We start from the raw sequence: 16,614 nt of genomic DNA on the forward strand, positions 1-16,614 counted from the left end.
TATGTGCAGCTATAGCCAATATAGATTCTTAGCCTCAGACGATCTTCAAGTCTACGTGGTGTACATTAGGTGCAACCAGACGTTGTAAACACACGTGTATTTGCCCCTTAGTCGTTCACAGACTGGCCACACTTCACCCACCTAGTCCTTACATGTCTGTATTCAGGAAGACGGGCCCGCTCTGTGATAGGACTAGAAATGTGGACACGCGAAGGATGTAATGTCTGAGACCGTAGCCAGGCCCCTCATTTTAGACACGGGGAAATCAAGGCTCAGGGAATTTAGGCCACGAAAACTTAGGCCACGTAACAAAGTCAAAACGAAGACACAAAACATAATGTGGTAGAAATGGCACAGGAAGCCAGGTGGCTTGCCTCCCGCCATTCAGAGGGTCCACAAAACGACGCTGTGGTGCAGCTCAACCTAGCTCGCGGCCCCCTACCGCGGCATTTTAACGTTCAACCATGCGCTCGCAGACTGTGAAAGGTGAGGTACGCACGCCCCAGCCGTCTCACCTTCCTCCGGGCGAGAAAAAAGGCAGCCAGCCGCCCGGTCCTCAGCCACCTCCTACACCCGGGCAGCCCGCGATCGGACTCTCGCGAGACTAGCGGTTGGGGCGAGCAGGTGCGGAGATTCCCGGAAGTGGGCGAAGGGACTTGTCAGCTCCCACCCAGGCTGTGGGCTCTCGAGGCCCAGTGGGGATCGAGGGGCTCCTCGGGGACCGGCGCGAGGCGGAGTCACGGAGAAGCTTTCTGTCACTCACACAGCGGCCTCGGCCCTGCCTCGGCTGCCGCCGCCCCTCCCTTTGCCCTTCACGGCGCCCGGCCCTCCTCGTCGGCGGCTTCTTTCTGCGCCTGGGCAGCCTGCCTTTTCCCTTTAACTTTCCTTTGCGTCTCCTCCCCCGACTGTTTTAACAACAGAGTCGCGGGCCCTGCAGTGTCCCAGAAGCGGCACGTATAACTTGCTCGGTGTAAGTGCTAGGAATGCCGCCGGCGTCCCGGGGAAATGCGTTCCTTCTATCTATAGCTCTGTATGTACGTTCTATGTCCACGGCAGCTATTCTAGGGACAACAACTGCTTCCTTCTGTTCTCATCTCCCCATTGGTGGCTTCCGACCCGAATTTGGGAATGGGGAGATCTCCCACCTGTTATCTTTGAGCGGGCTAATCTCTTGTAAGCAGAAGTGCCATATGAAAGTCTTTGAAGCCGGTTGGCTTGGGACTGGGAATTTTACCCCATCCCCCCCCCACCCAGCTCCAGGCTTTCCAAAATGTATTGATTATGTAAAAATACTTCATTTTTTTAAACTGTAATTTTTGCTTCGGTCTTGTGCTCGAAGGGAGGAAACAACTATCAATTTGCTTTTTCTGATCTTATGTATAAGATTCATTCTTTCTCGTTGCTCTGCTAGGGTTAAAACACATTTTGAACATGTAAGTGTGGCTGTCAGCCTTAGAGAATCTAAGGTACAGTTATTTTCTTTATCTTGATTCCTTTTTTGTTTCGTAGGGGTACCTCATTCGATTTCGGAGTTCTTTTCATTCTTCTGAAAGATTTCAAATCCTCTAGAAGCCAAAATGGGACACAGTAAACAGATTAGGATTTTACTTCTGAACGAAATGGAAAAGCTGGAAAAGACCCTCTTCAGACTTGAACAAGGTCAGTAGTAAGTCATTTGATTAGCTCTGTGTCTTTTACATTTTTAATTCATAGTCATGTTAAAATTTCTTTTAACTTTTAGACATCATTTCCAAGGACCTTTCTAAACCTGATTTGTGCGAAGACGTTGCTGTGTTCTAAACAATATCACTAATGAAAGTGGATTTTAGTTGAAAATGTTTTATTTATATCTGTCATGTTAGAATGAGAATAAAATTGTTCACTTTACTTTGCATTCTAACTTCTACTTAAGACAGAAGTTGCATTTATAATCGGAAGATTGACCGTATTATTTCCATTAGCATTTACTATTAAAACTTGGGAAATTGCTTCATAAGTAATTTTACTTTGGGTATATCTGTAGTTTTGCTTTTTTATAGCTCTCGCTCTTTTCCTTTACCAGACATTTGAATTAGTAAACTAGATCACAGCAAAAAGTAAACTATTATTTATGTTTGTCAAAAGCCTCTCAACTATGGAGAAGGTAAAAAAGCTGAAAATATTTTTTTGCTGAAAAAGTGAAATAACTGATCAGGTTGTGTTGCAATATATTTGAGCTGTGATTTAAAAGATCAAATTATATTTCTATAAGACTTATCAAATAGATGCTTTATTTTCTTAGACTTTATATTTTTCAGCATTAAAAAAAGCATTTCACACTCATTTATGTTAATATAACTTGTGAAGTAGTCAATAGAAGTTTAATGTATGAAAAATAAAATACAATCCCCTTTATTATTGTACCAAATGAATGTTGATAGTAGTAAACATTTGAAGAATTCTTTTTTCCCTGAATTTCTCAAGAGCTAAATTTTAAAAAAAAATTTCGTCCATCAAATGTGTTTCCTCCATGCCAAATCTTTATCTTCTTCCAACTTCAGCATTTAAGATCACTGAGTGCTTAGGCTTTCCTGACTCTGCAGTTTTCTGGTTTTAATTTTTTTTCCTACACTCTTAAGTATTCCTGTCAACTTGGTGGTGTCTTTTGCTGAGCTCTCTTCTTCCACATTTTAATTGTGTATATCTGCAAGGAATCCTTTCTTTTTCTGTTCTCCTGCCCTCAAAGAAGTATACATTCTCATGGCCTCAGCTGTTGCCTCCATACTGATGACTCCTTTTGGAAGAAAGGCCTTGAGCTTTGCTTGCTTCTTGGAAGCAAGCGAGTGTAATGGCAAGAGTAGGGAACTAGAATTTTCCTGGCTCTGCTGCTAACAAATTGTTTGACTTTGGGCAAGTCACATTAATTCTAAACATTAATTTATTTGTGATATGAAGGTATTAATTTCTGGTTTTCTACTTTCCTGAGTTTTGAGGCTCAAAATGAATAATAAATGGCTTTAAAGCCCTAAATAGATATAAAGCATTGCTAGATCGCTATAGCTGTCTATTCTCACCATCGATTCTTGGCTTCATCCTAGTATCATGCTATGGAAGAGCCTTAGGATAGCTCTAGTCAGATTTGCTTAAATTTAACATGTCCAAAACCATCTCAAAATTCTCAAATGTTCTTTATTTCTCAGCTTCCCTGTTTACTTTTCCATTTTCATAGTTTCCAAGGCTAGAAACTTTGTACTATTCTTTGATGATTTTTTCTCTTTAACTGAAGTCTCTTTTTAAGCCCTATAATTTCTTTCCAGATGTCTCCTCTTGCCTGCCTGTCTCTTCCATATGCCTGAATATGGATGCTGAAATAATCTTCTTATGCCATCTCTTCTCTTTTTATTAATTGGTGTTTATAAGGTCAAATTTAAACACCTCTGCCTGGCTTCCAGGACATTCTATAATGTCTATAATCTGCCTTCCTTAGCCAAGATTTTATCTCATTGTTCCTCATTATTGGTGTCCTATATCTTTCTAGTTCCCTTGTTAATTCCCTCCCCAGTGGCTTTTCTCATGCCTGTTGTTACACCTCCACTCCTGTCAGATTCCTGTATATCTATTAAATCCCTTTACTATCATTTTATGTGTTGCCTCCCTCTCAGCCTTCAGCTAAAATTCCACCTACTCCATGAAGTAATTTGTTATTATCTTAATAACAAATTTTTACTCAATGGGCATAGAACAGTTAAGTGCTTAAGAATGTAGCAGTGTCTAAAAGCTTATAGTGTCCAACTGGAGTTTAAGATCTGTGAAGATAGAAATTATTACAAACCTAATGCAGTGTACAACAGCTAATAAATCCTTGCTGGTTGATTACTAAAGTGCCATTTAAAGCTAGCCAGGCTATTTGAAGAGGGAACTCTGAAGGGTTTATAAAATAAGAATATGGTGACTCTGTAACTCTGGTTAAAGCCAGTAAATTCATCCAAATGATATAAATGAGAACATGTCGAATTTTTTTCGTGCAGTAATGATGTCATTGTATTATTTTAGAAGACAATTATACTGTGAAAGATGAAGAGAAGGGACATTGGAGACAAGAAATCATGGAGAAGGCTATTTTAAAAACATGTCTGGTTTAACTACATCAGGGTTGAAAAAAAAAGGGACAGAGTATGAGACATTTTAAAATTCATAAGACTTGGTGACCAATTAGGTGTAAAGAAAAGCTCTGGCAATTTTTGGTTCTTTCACCAAGCCCTTCTTCATTTTGCCTTCCTTTTCACTTTTCCCTAAGAAATGATTCCTGTGCATTTTCAAGGCTAATATCTCTATAGGCTCTTCTAATTTAACAAGTACAAGACTGCATAATTATCTTTTCTAGCCAAATGATAGCCTGGCCCTGTATTTCCTATCTCTTTTAGTGGCAAATAATGAATAAAATCATTATTCCCTAAACCTGGAATTCTTCCATTTTTTATATAGGTTGGTCAAATTACAATTTCTATTTTTTTAAAAGAAAATATTTATAAAGATTCCTTGATTAGGAGTCAAGTTTATATAGATTGAGTGGAGGGAATGGGGTAGAAAAACTTAGTTTACAGTAATAGTTTAATCACTCGTCTTGCCAGTTTAATTGCCTGCAAGAGGGAAATGGCTAATCTGAGTAAAGTATTCCGTGTGTATGAGGAATAAGATAAACACACCATCTGCTGCTGTGCTAAGCTAATTTTAGCAAACCGAGCAATTAATTATGGAAGCTGATACACTCTAGGTATTCTGATGTTTCATTTACTGTATATAAAAATTTTAGTTTCAGGGATATGGATTAGAGGTCTACAGAGTGGCTATATATATATATACCCTTGGGGGTATGCACTGACCTGTCTATTGGGATATAGAAAGAATAGGATTTATTTCTCTTTCTTTTCTCTCTTTCTTTCTTTCTGTCTACGTATCTACCTATCTATTTTTGATTTTTAAAGTCAACTAAGGGGAATTTCCTGGTGGTCCAGGGGTTAGGACTCTGTGTTCTCACTGCCAAGGGCCTGGGTTCGATCCCTGGTCGGGGAACTAACAGCCCACAAGCTGCACAACACTACCAAAAAAAAAATTCTATTTTAATTAAAGTAATTAAATTTTGCTAATATATGAATTGATATTGATGCTCTCAGTTTGTACGTCAGATGCGTTAATAAAAAAGATATATTCTGAGGAAAGAGTGGTGGTTATAGGTCTAGAAGAGGTTGACAGTCATACTGCACTGGTTTGCTTGCATTATGTTGCCATGAATTACACTTTTACCTAAACCAGGTTAAGTAGATATACAAGCTATATTATCTTAAATAGTAGCATCTTTACAATACTTTGTAATGAGAGGTAGTGTAACCGTACATGCCTCTTTTACCTCAAGAGGTTGTCAAACTTAAAGATGAGTTAGAAAGTGTTTGAAATTTGCTGTTTGAGTTTTGTCCTTTTCAGAAATGACACACAGCTTTTTCTATAGTATACTTAGAAAATATTATCAGAAAAAATAAACACAATCTAACTCTGAGGTAAACATGAGTGTGAAAGTAAACTGCTTTTGTTGGGAATTGATGCTGTAGAGCAGAGTTCAACACATTTTTTTCCTGTAAAGGTTCAGATAGCAAGTATTTTCAGCTTTGCAGGCCATATGCTTTCTGTTGCAGCTACTCAGCTCTGCCATTGTACTATGAAAGCAGCCATAGACAATACGTAAATAAATAGTGTGACTGTTCCAATAAAACTTTATTTACAGAAAGAGGGTATAGTTTGCCAACCCTTGCTTCAGGGAGAGCATTTTGAATATGTATTTTTAGTAACACTTTCATCATATGATTTTACCCATATAAATGAATATCTGCTCACTTTTAAAAGTTGATAACAAAGTTTTCTAATCTGTTTGAAATCTACCGAATAAAGAATTTCAGTTGGTTTTCAGATCATCTCTTCAATATATAAAATGGGACATCTTCTCTTTAGCTTGTAAAAGCAATTGATGTATGTCAAGGAAAATATTTATATTTACTAGCACATTTCAACAAAAATATTTACATAACTGATGAATGGAATTGAAAAGTTAAGGTCATGGACTAGTAAACATACCTACCAAGAACTTTATCCATTGGGATTTGGGTATCTTTATGTCGTATTTTTTTCAAATCTGAGGTCATTAAATCAAGTATCAAAATAAATAGGACTTGGAATCTTTAAATTACTTTATCAGACAATATTAAACCAAGACTTTTAAAATTAATGAAATTTATTTAATCACATTACTTTCATGACAGATATTACCAATATTAACTTTCAGTGAGAGCCAAAAGATTTGTTCCATTAATTAGTAAATAAAATTAATTATTTAAAATATTGTTTATTTTATTTACATCTTATTCTTATTTTTGTGTTTTATAAATTACATGATCTATTAAATTATCATACATGTATATTATATAAATAAATATTCAAATTTGGAGACTACTTGTCATTTTTTTTCTGAAGGTAGACCACTGATCCAAATACTGTTTTAGAGGTTTTGGATGAGTTTCAACCTTTGTTCTACAAGTTCTCTGAATCCTTGTGTAATTATAAAAACAATATTTGTATAAGCTGAACAAGGGACAGGTTATTTAGTTGTGCTCAGATGGCTAATCTCTGATATTTGTACTGTTAAAAATGACACCATTACTTCTGTAATAAATTTAATCATTCTTGCAAATATAAGTATGGTTCTCACAGTCACTTAAGTATTAAAACGTCGCATTTTAATTCTTTGGGCAATTACTTCTCAATCTATCTCTTCATAATTATAGCTCTAATATAAAAATGTTTCCCAATTTTATACCTTTTTATAAATTATAAAAAGGTATAAAAAGTCTTTTATTTATGCTTTTTGTTTCAAAACAAAATTGGGTTTATACTATCTAAACAATTTTGATACCTGCTTACAGTGTCATGGTATGTGAATTCCACCTCCCTGCTTACTGCCACATTTCAGTCATACTTTTTTCCAGAAAGGATTTGAAAGGATCTATATAGATGCATAAAATATAAGAAAACAGTAAAAGTAATCATGTTATTAAATATCCCTTGATAATATGATTTATGGTGGCTTTATACTATTCCTGCTTACAGAATACCATAATTTGTACCATAATTTAATCATTTCCAATCATTAGATATTTAGTTTGTTGTGAGTTTATTTAATTATAATAAACTGTGATGAACATCCTTATATATAATCTATATTTATATCACCGGTTAATTCCTCAGAAAATAAATGTCTTTATGAAATTATTGAGCCAAAAATCTAAACTTTATTAATATTCTTAGTATGTTTATGCCAAATTGCTTTATAGAAAAATTTGTGCATGTAGCTACTTGGAAAAGAAATTATTAGTTTCACTGTATAGTAAAAGTAAGAAGTAAAAATGAGTCCCTCAATTTTTGCAAAGTTACTTAATAACTACATTTGAATAATTTGTTTCTTGCTTGCTAAATCCATTTACTGTGACTAAATTTATATCCATATTTTGGTCCAATCCAGGAATATGGTTAGCAGGACTTATCACTAAATTATAATTTTTTCCAGGAATGCCTAGAATTTCCATTCCCTCATGTTATATGTATTGCAGTATATAAAACAGCATTCATACTTCTCTAGGCAAATACAGAAGTATTTAATTGGATTAGCATAAATTGGAAGAGTCCAGCATTCTCTTAATGTCTTATACTGATATCTTTTCTTCACAAAGAATATCTTACCCAATGTTTAATATTGTGGTGTAGAATTTACCACCTGTCAAACATCACTGTGAGAGATTTACTTCTATCAAAGAGCAAGTTTAGACATGACTGAAATATATCTATGTGTTCTCTATTTCAGGATTTGCCTTGAACCAAACTGACATTCTTTATATATAAATAAATAGCAGTTCACACTCATATTTCTGATTCATATCACCACAGCAGGGTTCATTGTAGCTGTCTCCCTTGCTTATTGGTAACATCTTTCTCTGACAGTGAAAAACCTGGCTCTTATCACCTTTGTTTTTGAAAGATATTTTCAACAGGTATAGAATTCTAGGCTGACAGTTTTAATCTTTCAGTACTTTTAAAGATGTTGCTCCACAACCTAAGTGTCCATCAACAGATGAATGGATAAAGAAGATGTGGCACATATATACAATGGAATATTACTCAGCCATAAAAAGAAACAAAATTGAATTATTTGTAGTGAGGTGGATGGACCTAGAATCTGTCATACAGAGTGAAGTAAGTCAGAAAGAGAAAAACAAATACCGTATGCTAACACATATATATGGAATCTAAAAAAAAAAAAAAAAAGGTCATGAAGAACCTAGGGGCAAGATGGGAATAAAGACGCAGACCTACTAGAGAATGGAATTGAGGATATGGGGGGGGGGAAGGGTAAGCTGGGACAAAGTGAGAGAGTGGCATGGACATATATACGCTACCAAATGTAAAATAGATAGCTAGTGGGAAGCAGCCGCATAGCACTGTGCTTTGTGACCACTTAGAGGGGTGGGATAGGGAGGGTGAGAGGGAGGGAGATGCAAGAGGGAAGAGATATGGGGATATGTGTATATGTATAACTGATCACTTTGTTATAAAGCAGAAACTAACACACCATTGTAAAGCAATTATACTCCAATAAAGATGTTAAAAAAAAAAGATGTTGCTCCACTGTCTTCTTGCTTGCATTGTTTCCCATGAGAAATCTGCTGTCATCCTTATCCTTGTTCCTCTGTACATACTTGTGTCTTTTTTCCTCTGTGGCTGCTTATAAGATATTCTCATTTTCACTGGTTTTGAGCAATTTGATTTTGATGTTCTTTGGTGTAATTTTCTTCATATTTCTTGTGTGGGGGATTTGTTGAACTTCTTGGATCTGTAAGTTTGTTGTTTTCACCAAATTTGAGAATTTTTTACCCATTATTTCTTCAAATAATTTACATCTCCCTTCTTCTCTCCTTTGAGGACTCTTTATGTTAAGCCATTTGAATTGTCTGATGCTCTTTCAAATTTTTAGATTCTTTTTTCTCTCTTCATTTCTTTTTGCATAGTTTCTATTCCTGTGTCTTGAAATTCACTTATCTTTTTTTCTGACACGTCTCACCATCCATTAAATCCATTGTCTGTATTTGTCATCTCAGACATTGTAGTTTTAATCTCTAAAAGTTTGATTTGGATCTTTTTCTTTTGTTTCAATATTTTCCATGTCTTGACCTAAATTTTTGAACATATGGAATGCAGTTATGATAACTGAAATCCTACCTTGTTTACTAGTTGAACATCTGTGTCACTCCTGGGTCCGTTTTCATGGATTGATTATTCTCCTTGTTATGGGTTTTGTTTTCCTCCCTCTTCATATGTCTCATAATCTTTGTTTGGATGCCAGACATTATTAATTTTACCTTGTTGGGTGCTGAGTATTTTTGGATTCTTATAAATGTTCTTGGTCTTTGCTCTGGAATGAAGTTACTTGGAAATATTATAGTCTTTTGAGTTTTACTTTTATGATTTGTTAAGCCAGTCTAGAACTATGCCCTTTCTAAGGCTCATTATTCCCCACTACTGAAGCAAGATCCTTCTGAACTTTCTACCCAGTGCCTCATGAATTATGAGTTCTCCCAGTCTAGCTGGTGAGAACAAGCACTGTTCCTGGTCTCAGGTGTTTTTCTCAGAGACGTGCACTGATCCGTACTCTTCTGAATACTCAAGGGAGACCTTTGGCAGATCTCTGGAGTTCTCTGTGCAGCTTTCTCCTCCTTATCCACAACTCTCATCTGAAAACTCTAGCTGCCTTCATCTCCACAGATTCTTAGTTCCGTCTCCTCAACACAGGAAGTCAGTTGAGGTCTGCCTGGGTTCCTTCTCCCTGTGCCCCAACCTGGAAACTCTTTCAAGTTAGTAAGTAGGCAGGGGCAATTGTAGGGCTCATCTTGTTTACTTTCCATCTCTCAGGGATCACTGACTTTTGTTGCCTGATGTCAGGGTCTTGAAAAATCATTGTTTCATATACTTTGTCTGGTTTTTCTGTTTTTGGTGGTGGTTTCTTTCTTTTAAGTTTCAGGGAGCGGGGTAAATCCAATCCCTGTTATTCCATCTTTGCCAGAAGCAGAAGTCTCAGTCCTTTAGGTCTCTGTTTCCTCTGTGCGGAGTGCCCTATTCCAGATATCTGTGTGGTCAACTCCCTCACCTCCTCTTTCTGTTTAGCAGTTTTTTCTTGGATGCTGGACATTGTGAATGTTCTGTTTTTATCTCTGGATTTTGTTGTCTTGCTTTAAAGGAGTGATAAGTTTTTATTTTAGAAGTCATTTACATTATCTGTGGATCAGCTTAATCCTTTTGAGGCTTGTGTTTAAGCTTTGATAGGATAGGTTTATAGTAATTTTTACTCTAGGGCTACTTTAACCCTATTACTTAAGACATGACTCTCTTGAATACAACAGGTGTTCAGCAAGGTCTCTTAACTCTGGCTGCTTAAAAATTGTAATGTATCCCAGGCCTGAGTGAGCTCTGAGAATTGTTCAATTTACAGCTCCCACTAGTTGTTCTTTTCCCAGCCTTATGTAGTCAAACCCTACTCATGTACAGTTTAGTATTCAGGCAGACTCAAGATGACTCTAGGTAAATTCCTGGAGCTCCGTCTCTGCATAGCTCCCTTCTTGTCATACTCTGCCCTGAAAATTGCAGTCTCTTCACTCTCCGAAACTCTAATCTCTGTCTCCTCAACTCAGTGAGATTACTATTCCTGCTCCCAGTGTCACAGTCCAAAAAGGTCCCCTAGTCTGATAACTAGAAGGTTCATAGAAATCATTCTTCTCTCAGGCATCACAGTTCTCTCTACCTGTTTTTGAGAACAGTTGTTAATGTAGTTCTTTTAGTTTTTCATCAGAGGGCAAGTCCAGTACCAGTTACTCCATTATGATCAGAAGCAGACATCTTCAGAAGGATATTTTTAACACACAAGATACGTCATGTCACTCCTGCTTAAAAATGTTCACTGGCTCATTTCAGTCAGTGCAGAAGCCAAAATACTTACAATGACCTTTAAGACTGCATGATCTGGCTCCCCTGTTACCTTTCTTTCCTTATATCCTACTATTACTCCCACAGCTTATTCCAGTGTAGCCATGCTGACCTTCTTGTTATTTCTGGAACCACCAGGCATGCTTCCATCCTAGGTCCTTTGTGCTCTCTGTCTCCTCTGCTTGGTCAGCACTTTCTCTCCATGGCCATGGTGAGCCATAAGGCTAACTCTCTCACTTCTCTCACGCCCTTCAACTTCTCAATAACCATCCTATTTAAAGCTGCTACTGTCTTCTCACCATCACTCCTTTCCCTCCTTTTTCTTAAACTGCTCTGATTTTTGTCCCTTAGCATTTATCCCTTTCTGCCATACTACTTTTTCTTATTTATTTGTCATGTCCATTGTTTAATGGCTGCCTTCCCCCATTAGAACTCAAGCTTCACAAGGGCAGAGATCATTGTCTTTTTTGTCCCTTATTACATCATATGCGCTCAGTACGTCATTTTTATTACTTTGTTGGATGTTTAATAAGTATCAAAAGTATAAATATTACTATACTTCTTTCTTCTCAAAAAGTTCCTTAAGCTTAAAGATTATAATTTAGCAGAACTAAATTTCCCTGCCTTCATCAGTTATTAATACCCATCATTAATTAAAATGTTACACCCATGTTTAAAATATATATGCCTGAATTTCTAATAGACTTTACTATAGTCAGAATTTTCACATCCTAACAATTATAATCAAGGTTTAAAGTCGGCCTTGAACCAATAAAAATTTTTCTTTCATAATAAAGTTATAACTGTAATGTGTTAACTTTTTTTCCTCTTAGGGCAAAATACTTGTAATACAGTACAGAAAATCTCAGATATATTTTAAAAGAAATAGCCTAACTAAGGCAAAAGTGAGAATGTTTTGGCTTTCAGAATTCCAAGAAGGGCTTAAGTAACTAAACCATGAACAGTAGGTTTAGAGGCAGTAGCATGCTGGAGTTGCTGGCGTTGTCTCACAAGAGCTGATCATGCATATCTCTTCCCAGTTCCATGTTCAGTGATGCCATGTTGGTAGCTTGAGATGGACCATGGTGAGACTTGTTTCCTCCAGAAGTCAGCAAACACTGCAAATCAGGGTTCCTCACCACTCCTACCCCCATCCCACTCAGCTCCACACAGCCACTTGTTAACCCTCTATTACCACATCTCTGGAGTTGAGCAGACATCAGGGACAACTGGTATCAGGGGCTCAAATGCCTCTAGAACTGTTAGAAATCTGAATTCTGCCTCTCTAGAGGTTGACTTCTCTCAGGGAAGACTGGCTTGCTCTATCTGGTAAGATAGTGTTCCACGATACCTCCCAACTTTTACGTACTATCACAGACTCTGATACCACAGAGAAACTCACTTTCTCTGCTGCAGTTCAAAAAATACCAGCGAAAGTCTCTAGTTAGATGCCCACCTCTGAGCAGTTCAGGAAGTGGAACGGAGGTAATCGTGGGAAATGGAATCATGTAAGAACTTACATATCCCAAAGTAGCCATGCGACTAGGAATCAGTTTCCAGGAGAAGAAGAGAGGGACGGTACACAGCAGACAGTTCTATGGTGTATACTGTATGTTAAAATACAAAATTAAGCTAAATTGAAATGCAAAGTGGTTCCAGAACAGCATTAAATATTTGAAGTTCTTTTAAACATAGTTGAGAAATCATCGTTGTATAATACTTTAAATAAACCATCTTTTTAATGTGGTAACTTAAGTCCTGCAATGAGTTTATTAAAATGTGCTTTTTGTTTAGGGTTTGAACTACAGTTCCGATTAGGCCCAACTTTACAGGGAAAAGCAGTTACTGTGTACACAAATTACCCATTTCCTGGAGAAGCATTTAATCGAGAAAAATTCCATTCCCTGGAATGGGAAAATCCAACAGAAAGAGAAGATGATTCTGATAAGTACTGTAAACTTAATCTTCAACAAGCTGGATCATTTCAGTATTACTTCCTTCAAGGGTAAGTCAGGCGTCCTGTATGTGAAAAAAAGAAGTTAATTTATTCTGTAACTTGAAGTTATCTAACTTGTAAAAAGTTACCATATGAACCATGGCAGTGCAATTTTTACAGGGCTTTCCTGAGATGCAAATAGAATATGATCCTTCGGTTTCTAGGAAGTAATTGTAAGCTTTTATTGCAACTTTTTACATGGTTTTATGTGCCTAGAAATATATTTTTAAATGGGACAATTTACTTTCCAATTAGAGAGTCAGACTATTAGATGAGAATTATTTTTCCTATCATTAATTGAGAAGTTTTTGTTTTTTCCTTAGAAATGAGAAAAGCGGTGGAGGTTACATAGTTGTGGACCCTATTTTACGTGTTGGTGCTGATAATCATGTGTTACCCTTGGACTGTGTTACTCTCCAGACATTTTTAGCCAAGTGTATGGGACCCTTTGATGAATGGGAAAGCAGACTTAGGGTTGCAAAAGAATCAGGTAATGTCAGCTTTCTTTCTTTTCTTCTTCTTTAAAATAAATGTAATTATCTTCTGTGATACAGATTTCAAAGGCTTTAATTCTTTTAATTTCATTCCTTAGTACATTTAGTAACATAAATAGAACTGTATGAAATTGTTGTTACTTGACCATTTTTAGCCTACAAAAATGGCAAATTTTATGGTTCAACTGAATAAATTAAGGAACTCTATGACAAAATAAGATTATTATTGTTTCTAAGACTTTACTTTGACATATAAAAATTAGTAAGCTACCAGAATGTGTTGGAATATATATTATCATGGACTTCCCTGGTGGTGCAGTGGTTAAGAATCCGCCTGCTAATGCAGGGGACATGGGTTTGAGCCCTGGTCCAGGAAGATGCCACATGCTGTGCAGCAACTAAGCCCGTGCGCCACAACTACTGAAGCCTGCGCTCCTAGAGCCTGTGCTCCTCAACAAGAGAAGCCACCGCAATGAGAATCCCTCGCACTGCAATGAAGAGTAGCCCCTGCTCGCCACAACTAGGGAAAGCCCTCGCACAGCAGTGAAGACCCAACGCAGCCAAAAATAAATAAATAAAATATATTATCATTATATATAATTTTAATTCAACAAGCCTTGATTAATGGTATTCCATGTGGAAGTCATGTGCTGCCATACATACCAAGAGTAAAATGAAACTTAAGGTGTATTTTACTCTTAAGTAAAGGGTAATGTTAATTTTCTACTTTCAACTTGAACATAGAGTGAAGAAAGAAGTGAGAAGTTCACTGACATAACTAAAACAGAATACAAGTACTATGGAACATTAAAACTAGGAGAAAGGGCTTTCCTGGTGGCGCAGTGGTTGAGAGTCCGCCTGCCAATGCAGGGAACACGGGTTCTTGCCCTGGTCCGGGAGGATCCCACGTGCCACGTAGCGGCTGGGCCCGTGAGCCATGACCGCTGAGCCTGCACGTCCGGAGCCTGTGCTCCGCAACGGGAGAGGCCACAACAGTGAGGCCAGCATGCCGCAAAAAAAAAAAAACCAAAAAAAACTAGGAGAAAGATGTACTGATATACTTGCATAGGATATATTTTCTACATATAAATATATCAATTCAAGAAATATAAATTGAACCCCTAATAGTAACTAGGCATTGTGTGTGATTTTTTTTTCAAATACATCATCTCATTATCCCTGTCTTGCATATGAGGACACTGATAATCCTGAAAGATTTAAGTAGACTTGCTTGAAGTCACTTGTGGTACAGCTAGGATTTAAACCCAAGTCTTTAACCCCTTCTCTGGTAGCACGGTTGCCTTGCCATTTAGAATTACTTATGGAAGTTTAACCTTACATTTTGCCTAGTTTTAGGTATGTTTTTTCTTATAGTGGTCTTTGTTTCTTTTCTTGTGTTGCAGGCTACAACATGATTCATTTTACCCCACTGCAGACTCTTGGACTATCTAGGTCATGCTATTCCCTTGCTGATCAGTTAGAATTAAATCCTGATTTTTCAAGACCTAATAAAAAGTACACCTGGACTGATGTTGGACAGCTAGTGGAAAAATTGAAAAAGGAGTGGAATATTCTTTGTATTACTGATGTTGTCTACAATCATACTGGTATGTGCTTCATTAACTACTTCTATTAATTTTAATGAGAATATTATATTCTAATTATTTCATTCCTTGCTGTTTTATATAACATAAAGTTTGAAAACACAAGGGATGATTAGGTGTCCTTCAATTTAAAAATCGCTTTATACAATACCACTTTTTTTCTTTCAAAGAAAACAGTGTTAGTTGAAGATATAATCAATATATAAGTATTTTACATGTGATGATTATAAAAACAGGAGTGTGATCATAGAAAAGACCACATATTTCAATTTACAGTATTAATACTTTACAGACCAACTAATGAATCTATATAGCCATAGCTCTGGTACTATAGCATATATTTGAAAAAACTGAATGGTGTTATTTGAAGAGAAAATTATTGGTAAATTCTTAGAATTTAAATTTGAAAATTATATCTTTTACATGTTAAAAGATATTATTAAAGTTAACCTGTTTGGGCTCCCAGGATTTCTTACCAGTATACAATTCTATAAAAATGTATCAGAGGTTTCCAGATGCTGATCCTCAGGAAATGACTACTTCCATCAGCTATCAGAGTAACTGGGTCTGGAGAAGCCTCTGGCCCTGATCAGCTTTCAGTTTAACCCAGTGTACCTTGCAGATGCTCTTTTCTGTTTGCCATGATGTAGAAAAGTCAGGAAACCACTGACTTACATATGTAAACAATAGGAATTCCAGGTGGTACAAAACATTTAACAACAATAACAAAAATCTCTGGTGTGTGTGTCATAAAATTGTTTTCCAAGTAACCATAGGAACTATGAAGATGTTCAAAAGCTCAAAGATTTGGTTCATCAATATAGATAATAATCTCTAATGATAATAATAAACAATCAAAATTAGGCAAAGAAATAGGAACATTCTAAAATTTGTTGTTTCTGCATGCACCTGGAAACTAAGCATCAGGGTCCACAGTGAAAACTGCCTAATGTCTAAGAATTCAGTATTCTTCGCTTGAAAATTTGACGTTATTGATAACTACTTTGACATCTTTAATACTATTCACATCAAATTTATCAAACCACATAATGGCAGCGTATGAATTATGATATGGCTTAGGCAGCTGTAACAAAAAGATAAAAATATAGTGACTTAAGATTTAAATTATACTTATTTCTTATAAAAGATTAAGTAGGCATTCCAAGACTGGTGTGGTAGCCAACCCATGATAGGGAACGAAGTTCTTTCTCTAATGCTGCTCTGCTGCCTCCAGCACTTTGCTTCCATCTCTTAATCAAATATGGCCCCTCCAATTCCTTATATCACCTCCAACCGGTGGCAATGAGGAAAGGGAAGTAATGTCCTTTAAGGGCATGATCTGGTGTATATATCCCTTCTGCTCACATTGCACCAGATAGGATTTTGTCTCTAGCTATAACGGAGCTTGCAGTGTAGTATTTTGTTTGTCAGCCATGTCTGTCGCTGAACCTTGAGAGTTCTGTTA

General features: G+C 36.7%; 1 protein-coding gene across 3 annotated transcripts in view; it reads left to right on the forward strand.

Moving 5' to 3' along the window:
• Positions 1–643: 643 nt before the first annotated feature.
• Positions 644–16,614, forward strand: part of AGL (amylo-alpha-1,6-glucosidase and 4-alpha-glucanotransferase) — a 79,917-nt gene continuing 63,946 nt past the window's right edge. For 2 of the 3 annotated variants that reach the window (XR_009521313.1, XM_060026159.1), the window contains exons 1-5: positions 644–970; positions 1,510–1,659; positions 12,850–13,060; positions 13,375–13,541; positions 14,949–15,152. Coding sequence is in view for 2 of the 3 variants with exons in the window: in XM_060026159.1 (XP_059882142.1) it covers positions 1,578–1,659; positions 12,850–13,060; positions 13,375–13,541; positions 14,949–15,152 (664 nt within the window). In the remaining variant the exon portion in view is untranslated. The other variant, XM_060026160.1, reaches the window with a different exon arrangement.

Source organism: Delphinus delphis, chromosome 1 (genome assembly GCF_949987515.2).
Source record: "Delphinus delphis chromosome 1, mDelDel1.2, whole genome shotgun sequence".
In the NCBI taxonomy this organism is placed as follows: Eukaryota; Metazoa; Chordata; class Mammalia; order Artiodactyla; family Delphinidae; genus Delphinus; species Delphinus delphis.